Genomic DNA, 14306 nt, shown 5'->3' on the forward strand with positions numbered 1-14306 from the left:
TGTTCCCTGGCAGTCTCCATTCCAAGTACTAACCAAGCCCACAAGATCGGGATTTGTAAGAGCGCTATGGCCATAAGCAATGACTGTTGGCTGAAGAGGACTGTTCTAAGAGTAACTCTTGTTACAGAGCTGCTTGTAAACTAAAAAGCCTCACAACTCAAATTAAAATGATTGGCTTTGCAGTGTTTTTTGTTTATTTGTTTTTTTCATTTGTTTGTTTATTTTTTATTCATTTATTGTTTATTTGTTTATTTCTTTTTAGTTTTGCTCGTCTCTTGTGTTTAAATGACTGTAGCATACAATCTTCACAATCGGAGCCTAAAGCAACAAAGCTTACAGCACCTAGTGTTCCCTGGCAGTCTCCATTCCAAGTACTAACTAAGCCCACAAGATCGGGATTTGTAAGAGCGCTATGGCCATAAGCAATGACTGTTGGCTGTAGAGGACTGTTCTGAGAGTAACTCTTGTTACAGAGCTGCTTGTAAACTAAAAAGCCTCACAACTCAAATTAAAATGATTGGCTTTGCAGTGTTTTTTGTTTATTTGTTTTTTTCATTTGTTTGTTTATTTTTTATTCATTTATTGTTTATCTGTTTATTTCTTTTTAGTTTTGCTCGTCTCTTGTGTTTAAATGACTGTAGCATACAATCTTCACAATCGGAGCCTAAAGCTTAAAAGCTTACAGCACCTAGTGTTCCCTGGCAGTCTCCATTCCAAGTACTAACTAAGCCCACAAGATCGGGATTTGTAAGAGCGCTATGGCCATAAGCAATGACTGTTGGCTGTAGAGGACTGTTCTAAGAGTAACTCTTGTTACAGAGCTGCTTGTAAACTAAAAAGCCTCACAACTCAAATTAAAATGATTGGCTTTGCAGTGTTTTTTGTTTATTTGTTTTTTTCATTTGTTTGTTTATTTTTTATTCATTTATTGTTTGTTTGTTTATTTCTTTTTAGTTTTGCTCGTCTCTTGTGTTTAAATGACTGTAGCATACAATCTTCACAATCGGAGCCTAAAGCAAAAAAGCTTACAGCACCTACACTGTAAAAAATGACTGTGAAATTAACAGTGAAATGATGTAAAGTCATGACAAAAAAACATTGTAAAGTGGAAAACAAGGACGCAGTGTATAATTGACAGTAATATGTAGTAAAATGATTAAGCAAACAAAACTGTTAATTTTACTATAAATATATGTTAAAACAATCCCAAACTTATGTTGAATTTACAGTTTACTGTAGTTTAAACTGAGAAAAATTGCAATAATGTATACAATAAAATACAGTAAAAATTACAGCATGGTGGTGTTAAAATAATACTTTTCATAGGTAGATTTTATTTTATACAGAAAAAATCTGTAACATTTTACAGATTTATTGTGTTAATTTTCAGGTTGTACAAAAACATTGATTTACACTGATCTGCCATAACATTAAAGCCATAACATTATTTTTTTTTTTCTGCTTCCTTTCACCCTGTTCTTCAATGCTCAGGACCATAACAGAGCAGGTGGATCATAGCAGTACAGTGTGGTGGTGGTGGTGTCTTAATGTGGATCAGAAAAAGCAGTGATGCTAGCATAGTCCACCAACCACAAATAACCAGCCAAAAGCATCCTACAGGCAGTAATGAATTGACTGCAGGACAGCCAACACAAACCAAGGAGCAAGATAATTACTATCTCTGATTTTACATTTAGAAGGTGGCCAGACAAGGTAGGCATGTCTAACAGAGTGGACACAGTGTTTAAAAAAGCAGCACTGCTGTGTCTGATCCACTTGTACCAGCAACACACAGTAACACACCACCAGTGTCACTGCAGCGTTGAGAATGATCCACCACCCAAGTCATGTTCTGATTGGGTTCTGAACATTTAAAAAGTGGGTGGAGGTATGCAAAGCAACAAACAGACTACAGTGTAAATTTACAAAATACATATTTTCAATGGAAATGATCAAGTGGACAAAAAGTGTACAAACAAAAGCAGGTGGCTTTAATGTGTTTAGCTAAATAAATAAAAATAATATAATTACAGATTTAATTAGGTCCATAAATATTAGGACTTCACCAGTATAAAACACATTTCCTTCCTGTTAGACCACTGCAAATTTATTTTGAATTTAATTCTTATTTTGAGAGTAATTACAAATATTATGATTGTAATTGCCTTCATTTGATCTTAGTCTTCAAAACGGACAGTTACTGATCATCTGCTCCTGTATATTATTTTGCATCACCTGTGCATTGTGATTTGTAAAGTATGAGATTTGTATTGTTATTATTACAGAATATTAAATTTTGTTTATGATCTATATGATATATATGTTATAAAAGTAATTATAATGATTTTTTTACTTAAAGTTTACATTCCCGCGAAAAAAAACCTCTGTTTGGATTTCAAACAAGAAGAACTCCCTCTCTTCAAATCACTGTGCCGTAGTGTTTGTTGCTGTTCTTTCATTGGATTACTAGTTATCGCGTAACAAGTAAATCTCGCGGGATAATTAAACTCGGCGAAGTTCACCCGTCGTTGCTGAAAGCGCGCCCATTTCGTCAGTGAGTGGAGTGTGAATGTGTTGACATTGTGAATCACGGTATGTTGCACTGGTAGACGAATAGTTCACTTATTCTGACTTCTGTTGGTTTGACCGTTTGTTCTCAGAAAGGTACTAGCGAATATTTGATGAACCAGTGTTTAATTTTCATTCATAAAAATCCAACCGTTACGCAAGAAAGAAACTATAAAACGGGGGGTTATTGTTATCACTAGTTTGCTAAAATGATTACCTGCCGTTTTTGTAGCAAATCACTTGAGTCTTTAAGGGGGTATGTGTTGCATTGTAGAATTCATAGGAACGAACCTCATTGTTTTTTCAAATGTGTTGGCGCTGACTGCAAGCGGACATTTTGTACTTACGCAGCTTTTAAAGGTCATTACTATCGGGTTCACCATGTGCTTGCACCCCCTGTTACTGCTAAAGCCGTTGTCACAGATTTTAAATGTGCAATTTCGCTGTGTCAGCGCCAATTTCACACAGTAAGAGAACTTGTATCCCACTTAAAAGAGCATATAGTTGAGGGGCGATATGTGACATGTCCAATAACAGGTTGTAAAACTACGTTCGCAGTGAAATCATCATTCACTGCTCATATGTCCAGGAAACATAGAGCATGTTCAGTGGATAACATAAGTGACATGTACAAGGAAACTATTTCTCAGTCTTCTGCTGCCTTTGCATACGAAGATGCTTCCCAGAGCTTACATGATGCAACAAAAGAAACCATTGAAATACCACCAAATTTTAAAGAGTCCTTTCTTAAGAATATGTGTTTATTATACCTAAAATTGCAAGGGCTGCTTCTTCTTCCTGCTTCAGCAATACAAACAATTGTTGAAGAGATGCAAAATGTACACGAGTTAGGACAGGATTACACTTTAAGTAAAATACATTCACTTTTAAAAAATGACATGTGTCTACCAGATGATGTTATTGCTAAAATTTGTGAGTGTGTGAAAGAAACTGATCTGTTTTCTTTCTGTCATCAGGGACCACTGAGAACAACATATTCAAGAGCTCAAGCATTCAAAACTTTGTTCAAATACATAGAGCCTAACAAAGTAACATTAGGAAATGATGAAAATATGACACAAAAATTTGCTTATTACATACCTGTGAAACAAACATTGAGTAGCTTATTAGAGTCAGATTTATGGAGTATTTCAATGTCACAACAATCTTTTGAAACAGACACAGATGCTTTTGGTGACATAAGTGATGGACAGAACTTCAAGTCCAATCAGTTTTTCATTGAAAATCCAAGATGTCTGAAGCTAATTCTGTATCAGGATGCTTTTGAAATTGTCAATCCCCTTGGCTCAGCTAAGAAAAAGCACAAAGTTGTTGCAGTATATCTTTCTGTTGCAAATTTACCTGTTCATGTGCGATCCAATACTGATCATATGTTTCTTGTTCTGTTGTGTGGAGAGAATGACCTTAAACAATTTGGATATTCTAAGGTTTTCTCCGAGATGTTGGTGGATTTAAAAGATTTAGAGGAAAATGGAATCAATGTAGGGGGTGAAACAGTCAAAGGGGCTCTGTATTGTATTGCTGGTGATAATTTGGGTTCACACAGCATTGGTGGGTTTACTGAAAATTTTAGTCGGTCGCAGTATTTTTGCAGGTATTGTGAAATCACACGGAATGAGTTTCAGAGTGATGATCCAAATATATGTGGTCCACAGCGCACCCCTGAGAGTTACAATTCTGCTGTTGGTCAGCTACAAGTGGAAGACAGACAAGACACCAAAGGCATAAAGGTAAAATCTGTTTTCAGTGATCTGACATCTTTTCACGTTTGCCAGCCTGGACTCCCCCCTTGTTTAGGCCATGACATATTTGAGGGTGTCTTAGCCTATGACATTGCACTGTACTTGAAATATTTCATAAAGAAAAAGAAATGGCTTACATATTCTCTTTTGAACCGGCGTATCAAGCAGTTCAAGTACAAAGGACCTGATGCTCTCACAAAGCCATGTGCTGTCAACTCTGAGCTGTCCAAGCTTTCAGGTCAAGCCATTCAGAACTGGAATTTTTTAAGGTTGCTCCCTGTATTGATTGGTGACAAAATACAAAATCCTGAAGATGATATTTGGCAGTTAACCCTCCAGCTTAAAGATATTGTTGATATGATTTGTGCACAAAAGATTTCATTGTCACAGGTAGCCTACCTTGACATTATAATCCAGGAGTATTTGGAATCAAGAAAGTGTTTATTCCCCGAGAACACGCTAAAACCAAAACACCATTTCTTGCGGCACTATCCAGCCCTAATTTTAAAATTTGGCCCCTTGATCAGGTTGTGGACCATGCGTTTTGAAAGCAAACACAGCTACTTCAAGAGATGCGCCAGACATTTGAAAAACTTTAAAAACATCTGCCTAACTTTATCTGAAAGACATCAGATGTTCCAGGCATATCTTTCAGCTGGGCCAGGGTGCAGTCCACTTTTGCAAGTCAAAGACAGTTGTACTTTTTACCCCAGCCTGTACAGTGATGCCATTAAACATGCAGTGAAGGATTTTGTCTTTTCAGAAAAAGACACTAGTGTTTCCACAGACATACAGTATAAAGGTACTTCATATAAAAAAGGGCATTTCCTTGTGGTAAATAATGAAGAGTCCATGGAGTTTGGAGAGCTTCTTATTATTTTAATTCAAAATGATTCAGTTGTGTATTTTGTGACAGATGTACATAAAGCTGACTATCTTTCTGAATACCATCTGTACTCAGTGACAAAAGGGAATTCAAGGTTGCAATGTCTTAACATTAATGACTTGGTAGATTTTTATCCATTAACATCATATATTGTTAGTAATAACCAAGTAATTCCCCTGAAACACAGTGTGCTGTCTAAATAAACATTACTTTATCCACTGTGGTTTAGCAGTCATAGAAATTTGGCATGCGTTCTTTAAAAAAAATTGATAAAACACAATTTGGAAAAATACAAAAATGACTGCAGTTTCTTCATTTTAGATGCAGAGAAATTATAAGTCCTCACTGACATATACTCAGAGTAGACATTTCTCTTGTTGTGTCAGTTGACCAATTTTTTTTTTAATGATATCTTTCATTTCTAATATTGAAAACGGGTGTCTTTCTTCCTTGAATCTAAAGATGACTGATGCAGAGCAATCATTACTGCGCACTGCCATTTCTGAGGTGTTACCTGACCTTCCAGAGGTGACAAAAGATATCCTAGAGGAGACCTTACAATCCCTTGGGGTGGAGACATATTGTGACTTTCAGTTTATCACGGAAGCTGATTTGCTGTCAGCGCTGAGGCCAGTTCAAGCCCGTAAAGTTGTTGCTGCTTGGAAGCTGAGATATTCAGGTATGGCAGTAGAGAATGCAGCCACTGCTCAAAGTGGCCTGCATTGAAAAATCAATTATAAGCAGTAAAAGACTTAGAAACGTTCATATTGTGTTCTTGATATGTTTGTGTATGTTTTTGCAGGCCAGACTCCTGAAACCAGCAACTCACCTGTTGGTGCCTCACTGAGCACACACGGATTCTTCCAGTGTGTTTCACCTAGAAGTTCATCCTCAGCCTCTTCCAACAGCTGCCCAAGCCCTGATATAGACTGGGTGGATACTTTCATGATTCCATGGGAGAAGTTCCCAGAGGACCTAATGCAGTCATTAGAGAGAGGAAAACGACCAAGTCCACGAATGAGAAGAGAAATGGTCCGGATTGTAGTTTGTGAGATGATGCGAAAAAGTTCTTGTGTAAGTAAAAGGAATACTACTCAAGTTGCCAAAAAGATGGTGGCAAAATATCCAAATTCTCTGCAAGACATAATAGAGGGAGATGTGATTGGCTCAGGGTATCACTCTCTAGTCAAACAATTACAAAATAGGATAGAAAATGTGAAGAGATCAACAACCCCAAAAATGAGAAAACGAAAGAAATGCACTGAGGACTCAGACACAGATGAAGTGCCTCCAGAACGCAGAGCAGCAATCCAGGACACATATGGGTGCATAAACTGGGATTTAAAATTCCTGCCCCTTGGAGAGACACCTGAGAGCCAGGAAGAAAAGAAAGAAAAACTGAAGATGATGTCTCAGCAAACTGAAGTAAATCCAGAGGAGGTCAAACTAATTATGAAGGTCACTTTCTACACGCAGCGTAAACAAATCAACCAGGGGAAAGATATAAAATATCTACTGGAGGAATGGCCATTTTTGTTCAGTGAGCTTGGCATGGTGGTTCACTTCAAGGAGCTCACTGGAATTGGACTTAAAGAGACTTTCACACGAAATGTGGATATGAAGGGGAAACGGCTTCTGAACTACATGAAGACTGTTTGTGTCAACAAGAACAAAAAGTTCCTACAGGCTGTGTTAAAGCATAAAACAACAGTGGGAGAGGTGAGTGGATGCTCAGAAGACATCAAAGAGATGGTGTTGCTTCTATTGTCCTACTTTGATGAGAAGGAAGACGTGATGTTCTGTTATGTGGAGGACACGTGCCTTGCTGGAGAAGTACAGATGGACCAAGTTCCCTTGACTCCCACCATTGTTGTGTGTGGTAAGTTAACTTCCTTGCTCTTTAATTTTTTCTGTAGTGTTTGTTTTCATACTTGTTTTTTTTTTCATTTTCTTTCACCTTTTCTCTCTCTGACACATTCAGATTGCACATGGTTTGTTAGTGTATGCTCTTAAGTTTGTTTAAAGTGGCCTTAAAAAGCCTTACATTCCTGCATGCTTAAAAGCATTTTAATTCACCTTTAAAAAAAATAAAATAAAAAAAAACCTTTCCACTAAACTGAGTATAAATGTTTAGAATTCTTTAAAGTTATTTACTTTTTTTTTTGCTTGCATGTTTGTTTGTTATTCTGTTAGGGCAATCCTGCTATTCTACAAGGCGGTTTATGCTGAGTGTGGATCGAAGCATTGTTCAGGATAAAGTCACCTCTTTTGTTTCTGCTCTGTGCATGATGTTTGGGAGCTATTATTGTTTCAACATTCATTATCCGTCAGACCTGGCATCAACCTTGGAGTTTCTGCAGAGGTATAATTTTTTATTTTATTTTATTTTTATTGATTTATTTATTTATTTTTGATTGATATTATCCAATATTTTTAATTTACTTAAATAAAACAAATGTAAAAGTAGCTGCTACAGTGGAGACTTGTATAGTGTTTGTGCGTGTGTGATTATTATTATTTATTAATTTACCCACCCCCCACTCTCCCTCTTCCATTACTGAAGGCATTTTAATATTCCATTGTTTTTCTTCTATATCAAAAGGTGTTTTTTCTCCATCAACCCAGAGAAGGGCACTAAAGTGGAGAAGACAAATACATCTCGTCTTCATGTGAACCCTAGAGTCCTTACCTTGATCCAGGAGCTTTCAGATCACGAGTGGCTTGATGTCTGATTATGGACAAAACTCTGTAAGGTTTATGGCAAGTGATTTGCTCTACTCACAGTTTCTGTTGATTATCTGCTTAATTCTTCTGAAATTGTTTATCAGTTTTATTAATTTTGCAAACAGTAATTTGTTAGTATAACTGTTCTATTCTTAAAATCCTGAACACTGCTCCTTTTTAGTTTTTTTAGTTAGCTATTTCTAGTTATTTGTATACTACAAACACATTTCAGATTTACCTCATATATATATACACAAACACACATAGCTTTACGCCACTCGCAACAGACACTCGCATGCACTGCATAAACTACACACATTTAAGAGCACTCCAAACAGACAGACAGAGACACAACACAAGCATTCGCACACCTCAAGCCCCACTTAAAGAAACTTGCACCACATAACACTTTCTCACACACTACATAAAGTACAGCCAGACTCTCGCATTCATCTCACACCATGTACACCACACACTCATCTCACAAGCCATACATATGCATTCGCAAACACATATAGACAACAAACACTACAGACAGGCTTTTACATAATTTCACACAACACACATTAAATTAAACACACTCACAGCACAAAATGCATACAACCCACACCACACACATACTCACAGAAACATACTACATACACCAGACTCTCACTTATTTCTCACACCATTTACATGCCACACGTACACTCATCCACCGACACACTCCACACTACACATATACAGCTTAAATAAACACACTCGCACCACAAAATGCATACAACCCACACCACAAATATATTCTCACACAGATACACACCACATACACTCACGTATTTCTCACACCATACATATGCCACACACATGCACTTATCCACAGACACACTCCACACCCCACACATACACACACACACACTCACATACCCAACACTACAAACACTACACAGATTCTCACAGGTATCTCAAACTACAGACACTGACTTCTGAACTACACAGGTTATCACATACTGCACAAACCTTAGAAAAAGCTTCAATAAACTAGCAACAGCCTTAGCATTGCATTTAGCCCTACAATACCTTAACAATGGTATAGCAAAACCTTGGCTTTCAAGCTCTTGGCTTTGGGGCACCAACTTAATTATTTCACAAAATTCTTTTTTGTAGTTGCTTTTGTATTCATTTTTATTTACATGGCTCAATTTAGTATGCTGGTTTTAAGATAATGGTACATTTTGTACTGTCTAGTCTATTACGAAAATACAGTAATGCTTAAAAAGTGCAGTATATTCCTTTCCTGATTCATATTTCTTTCTTTCATTCTTTATCCTTTTGTCTTTTTGTTCCAGTAAGAAAATCATAATGTCACATGCTCTGTATTCTAATGTTTATTAAGTGTGTGTGTGTGTATATATTGGTGTTTGTTTTTGTTAATGACTTTGAGGTTAATAAATCCTTGGAAAAGCATATTATTGGATTTTCTTTTTCTTACTGTACAGTTTATTTAGCATTGCTTTTTTTCCAATTATAAATGCTTTAGCATTTCTGGTCGGGAACTATATGAAGATATTGTAGTTTAAATGAAATTGATATTAGTCAATAGAGTCATAGAACAAATGTTATATGCTTTTAAATCCTAAAGAATACGATAATAAGAAATTCAGTTGCAGTATTTAAATATTTATTTTACTGTAAATATGTTTATTAATACGATAAGTAATATAAAATAATTAAGTAAAATTTGCATAAATATTTTGTGAAATGACAGTTGCATAATGAGACTTTTACAGTAAAACAATGTTGTTATTTTGGTATTTTTCCATGTATTTGAAAGGGAATCACTGTAAAATAAGCAACAACAGCATGTAAATTTTACTGAATGTATTAGTTTATTAACGGTATGGTTATGCTAATTTAGCAGAAAACTGCTGTTGGGTTTACCAATTTAAATATGTATTTTTTAAACTTTTTTAAAGTTTAAAACTGTAAAATTTACAGTTTGCTCTGTAAAATGTTTTACGTTTCTACTGTATTTTTAACAAAATTATTCTGGTAACCACAGCTGCCAGTTTTTTTCCGTAAAAACAACGGAATGTTCCCTGGCAGTCTCCATTCCAAGTACTAACTAAGCCCACAAGATCGGGATTTGTAAAAGCGCTATGGCCATAAGCAATGGCTGTTGGCTGTTAGAGGACTGTTCTAAGAGTAACTCTTGTTACAGAGCTGCTTGTAAACTAAAAAGCCTCACAACTCAAATTAAAATGATTGGCTTTGCAGTGTTTTTTGTTTATTTATTTTTTTCATTTGTTTGTTTATTTTTTATTCATTTATTTGTTTATTTTTTATTCATTTATTGTTTATTTGTTTATTTCTTTTTAGTTTTGCTCGTCTCTTGTGTTTAAATGACTGTAGCATACAATCTTCACAATCGGAGCCTAAAGCTAAAGAGCTTACAGCACCTAGTGTTCAATGCAACAGCAATGACTGTTGGCTGTTAGAGGACTGTTCTAAGAGTAATTCTTGTTACAGAGCTGCTTGTAAACTAAAAAGCCTCACAACTCAAGTTAAAATGATTGGCTTTGCAGTGTTTTTTGTTTATTTGTTTTTTTTCATTTGTTTGTTTATTTTTTATTCATTTATTGTTTATTTGTTTATTTCTTTTTAGTTTTGCTCGTCTCTTGTGTTTAAATGACTGTAGCATACAATCTTCACAATCGGAGCCTAAAGCTAAAGAGCTTACAGCACCTAGTGTTCAATGCAACAGCAATGACTGTTGGCTGTTAGAGGACTGTTCTAAGAGTAACTCTTGTTACAGAGCTGCTTGTAAACTAAAAAGCCTCACAACTCTAGTTAAAATGATTGGCTTTGCAGTGTTTTTTGTTTATTTGTTTTTTTCATTTGTTTGTTTATTTTTTATTCATTTATTGTTTATTTGTTTATTTCTTTTTAGTTTTGCTCGTCTCTTGTGTTTAAATGACTGTAGCATACAATCTTCACAATCGGAGCCTAAAGCAAAAAAGCTTACAGCACCTAGTGTTCCCTGGCAGTCTCCATTCCAAGTACTAACTAAGCCCACAAGATCGGGATTTGTAAGAGCGCTATGGCCATAAGCAATGACTGTTGGCTGTAGAGGACTGTTCTAAGAGTAACTCTTGTTACAGAGCTGCTTGTAAACTAAAAAGCCTCACAACTCAAATTAAAATGATTGGCTTTGCAGTGTTTTTTGTTTATTTGTTTTTTTCATTTGTTTGTTTATTTTTTATTCATTTATTGTTTATTTGTTTATTTCTTTTTAGTTTTGCTCGTCTCTTGTGTTTAAATGACTGTAGCATACAATCTTCACAATCGGAGCCTAAAGCTAAAGAGCTTACAGCACCTAGTGTTCAATGCAACAGCAATGACTGTTGGCTGTTAGAGGACTGTTCTAAGAGTAACTCTTGTTACAGAGCTGCTTGTAAACTAAAAAGCCTCACAACTCAAGTTAAAATGATTGGCTTTGCAGTGTTTTTGTTTATTTGTTTTTTTCATTTGTTTGTTTATTTTTTATTCATTTATTGTTTATTTGTTTATTTCTTTTTAGTTTTGCTCGTCTCTTGTGTTTAAATGACTGTAGCATACAATCTTCACAATCGGAGCCTAAAGCAAAAAAGCTTACAGCACCTAGTGTTCCCTGGCAGTCTCCATTCCAAGTACTAACTAAGCCCACAAGATCGGGATTTGTAAGAGCGCTATGGCCATAAGCAATGACTGTTGGCTATAGAGGACTGTTCTAAGAGTAACTCTTGTTACAGAGCTGCTTGTAAACTAAAAAGCCTCACAACTCAAATTAAAATGATTGGCTTTGCAGTGTTTTTGTTTATTTGTTCTTTTCATTTGTTTGTTTATTTTTTATTCATTTATTGTTTATTTGTTTATTTCTTTTTAGTTTTGCTCGTCTCTTGTGTTTAAATGACTGTAGCATACAATCTTCACAATCGGAGCCTAAAGCTAAAGAGCTTACAGCACCTAGTGTTCAATGCAACAGCAATGACTGTTGGCTGTTAGAGGACTGTTCTAAGAGTAACTCTTGTTACAGAGCTGCTTGTAAACTAAAAAGCCTCACAACTCAAGTTAAAATGATTGGCTTTGCAGTGTTTTTTGTTTATTTGTTTTTTTTCATTTGTTTGTTTACTTTTTATTCATTTATTGTTTATTTGTTTATTTCTTTTTAGTTTTGCTCGTCTCTTGTGTTTAAAGGACTGTAGCATACAATCTTCACAATCGGAGCCTAAAGCTTAAAGGCTTACAGCACCTAGTGTTCCCTGGCAGTCTCCATTCCAAGTACTAACTAAGCCCACAAGATCGGGATTTGTAAGAGCGCTATGGCCATAAGCAATGACTGTTGGCTGTAGAGGACTGTTCTAAGAGTAACTCTTGTTACAGAGCTGCTTGTAAACTAAAAAGCCTCACAACTCAAATTAAAATGATTGGCTTTGCAGTGTTTTTTGTTTATTTGTTTTTTTCATTTGTTTGTTTATTTTTTATTCATTTATTGTTTATTTGTTTATTTCTTTTTAGTTTTGCTCGTCTCTTGTGTTTAAATGACTGTAGCATACAATCTTCACAATCGGAGCCTAAAGCTAAAAAGCTTACAGCACCTAGTGTTCCCTGGCAGTCTCCATTCCAAGTACTAACTAAGCCCACAAGATCGGGATTTGTAAGAGCGCTATGGCCATAAGCAATGACTGTTGGCTGTTAGAGGACTGTTCTAAGAGTAACTCTTGTTACAGAGCTGCTTGTAAACTAAAAAGCCTCACAACTCAAATTAAAATGATTGGCTTTGCAGTGTTTTTTGTTTATTTGTTTTTTTTCATTTGTTTGTTTATTTTTTATTCATTTATTGTTTATTTGTTTATTTCTTTTTAGTTTTGCTCGTCTCTTGTGTTTAAATGACTGTAGCATACAATCTTCACAATCGGAGCCTGAAGCTAAAAAGCTTACAGCACCTAGTGTTCCCTGGCAGTCTCCATTCCAAGTACTAACTAAGCCCACAAGATCGGGATTTGTAAGAGCGCTATGGCCATAAGCAATGACTGTTGGCTGTTAGAGGACTGTTCTAAGAGTAACTCTTGTTACAGAGCTGCTTGTAAACTAAAAAGCCTCACAACTCAAATTAAAATGATTGGCTTTGCAGTGTTTTTTGTTTATTTGTTTTTTTCATTTGTTTGTTTATTTTTTATTCATTTATTGTTTATTTGTTTATTTCTTTTTAGTTTTGCTCGTCTCTTGTGTTTAAATGACTGTAGCATACAATCTTCACAATCGGAGCCTAAAGCTAAAGAGCTTACAGCACCTAGTGTTCAATTCAACAGCAATGACTGTTGGCTGTTAGAGGACTGTTCTAAGAGTAACTCTTGTTACAGAGCTGCTTGTAAACTAAAAAGCCTCACAACTCAAATTAAAATGATTGGCTTTGCAGTGTTTTTTGTTTATTTGTTTTTTTCATTTGTTTGTTTATTTTTTATTCATTTATTGTTTATTTGTTTATTTCTTTTTAGTTTTGCTCGTCTCTTGTGTTTAAATGACTGTAGCATACAATCTTCACAATCGGAGCCTGAAGCTAAAAAGCTTACAGCACCTAGTGTTCCCTGGCAGTCTCCATTCCAAGTACTAACTAAGCCCACAAGATCGGGATTTGTAAGAGCGCTATGGCCATAAGCAATGACTGTTGGCTGTTAGAGGACTGTTCTAAGAGTAACTCTTGTTACAGAGCTGCTTGTAAACTAAAAAGCCTCACAACTCAAATTAAAATGATTGGCTTTGCAGTGTTTTTTGTTTATTTGTTTTTTTCATTTGTTTGTTTATTTTTTATTCATTTATTGTTTATTTGTTTATTTCTTTTTAGTTTTGCTCGTCTCTTGTGTTTAAATGACTGTAGCATACAATCTTCACAATCGGAGCCTAAAGCTAAAGAGCTTACAGCACCTAGTGTTCAATGCAACAGCAATGACTGTTGGCTGTTAGAGGACTGTTCTAAGAGTAACTCTTGTTACAGAGCTGCTTGTAAACTAAAAAGCCTCACAACTCAAGTTAAAATGATTGGCTTTGCAGTGTTTTTTGTTTATTTGTTTTTTTCATTTGTTTGTTTATTTTTTATTCATTTATTGTTTATTTGTTTATTTCTTTTTAGTTTTGCTCGTCTCTTGTGTTTAAATGACTGTAGCATACAATCTTCACAATCGGAGCCTAAAGCTAAAGAGCTTACAGCACCTAGTGCTCAATGCAACAGCAATGACTGTTGGCTGTTAGAGGACTGTTCTAAGAGTAACTCTTGTTACAGAGCTGCTTGTAAACTAAAAAGCCTCACAACTCAAGTTAAAATGATTGGCTTTGCAGTGTTTTTTGTTTAT

General features: G+C 35.5%; 1 protein-coding gene across 1 annotated transcript; it reads left to right on the plus strand.

Annotated features, from left to right (window-relative positions):
• Positions 1–2560: 2560 nt before the first annotated feature.
• Positions 2561–7949, plus strand: LOC136668060 (uncharacterized). Its single transcript, XM_066645305.1, has 6 exons — positions 2561–2592; positions 4245–4319; positions 5680–5896; positions 6020–7096; positions 7411–7579; positions 7820–7949. Exons 3-6 carry the CDS (start codon positions 5680–5682, stop codon positions 7947–7949), a joined length of 1593 nt encoding a protein of 530 aa, XP_066501402.1. The 5' UTR covers positions 2561–2592; positions 4245–4319.
• Positions 7950–14306: the final 6357 nt, after the last annotated feature.

The sequence above is a fragment of the Hoplias malabaricus genome, chromosome 15 (genome assembly GCF_029633855.1).
Source record: "Hoplias malabaricus isolate fHopMal1 chromosome 15, fHopMal1.hap1, whole genome shotgun sequence".
In the NCBI taxonomy this organism is placed as follows: domain Eukaryota; kingdom Metazoa; phylum Chordata; class Actinopteri; order Characiformes; family Erythrinidae; genus Hoplias; species Hoplias malabaricus.

Coding starts and splice junctions, on each gene's coding strand:
- LOC136668060 (XM_066645305.1), top strand. CDS start 5,680: ATGACTGATGCAGAGCAATCATTACTGCGCACTGCCATTTCTGAGGTG. Junction 5,897..6,019: donor TTGGAAGCTGAGATATTCAG/GTATGGCAGTAG, acceptor ATGTTTTTGCAG/GCCAGACTCCTGAAACCAGC. Junction 7,580..7,819: donor ACCTTGGAGTTTCTGCAGAG/GTATAATTTTTT, acceptor CTATATCAAAAG/GTGTTTTTTCTCCATCAACC.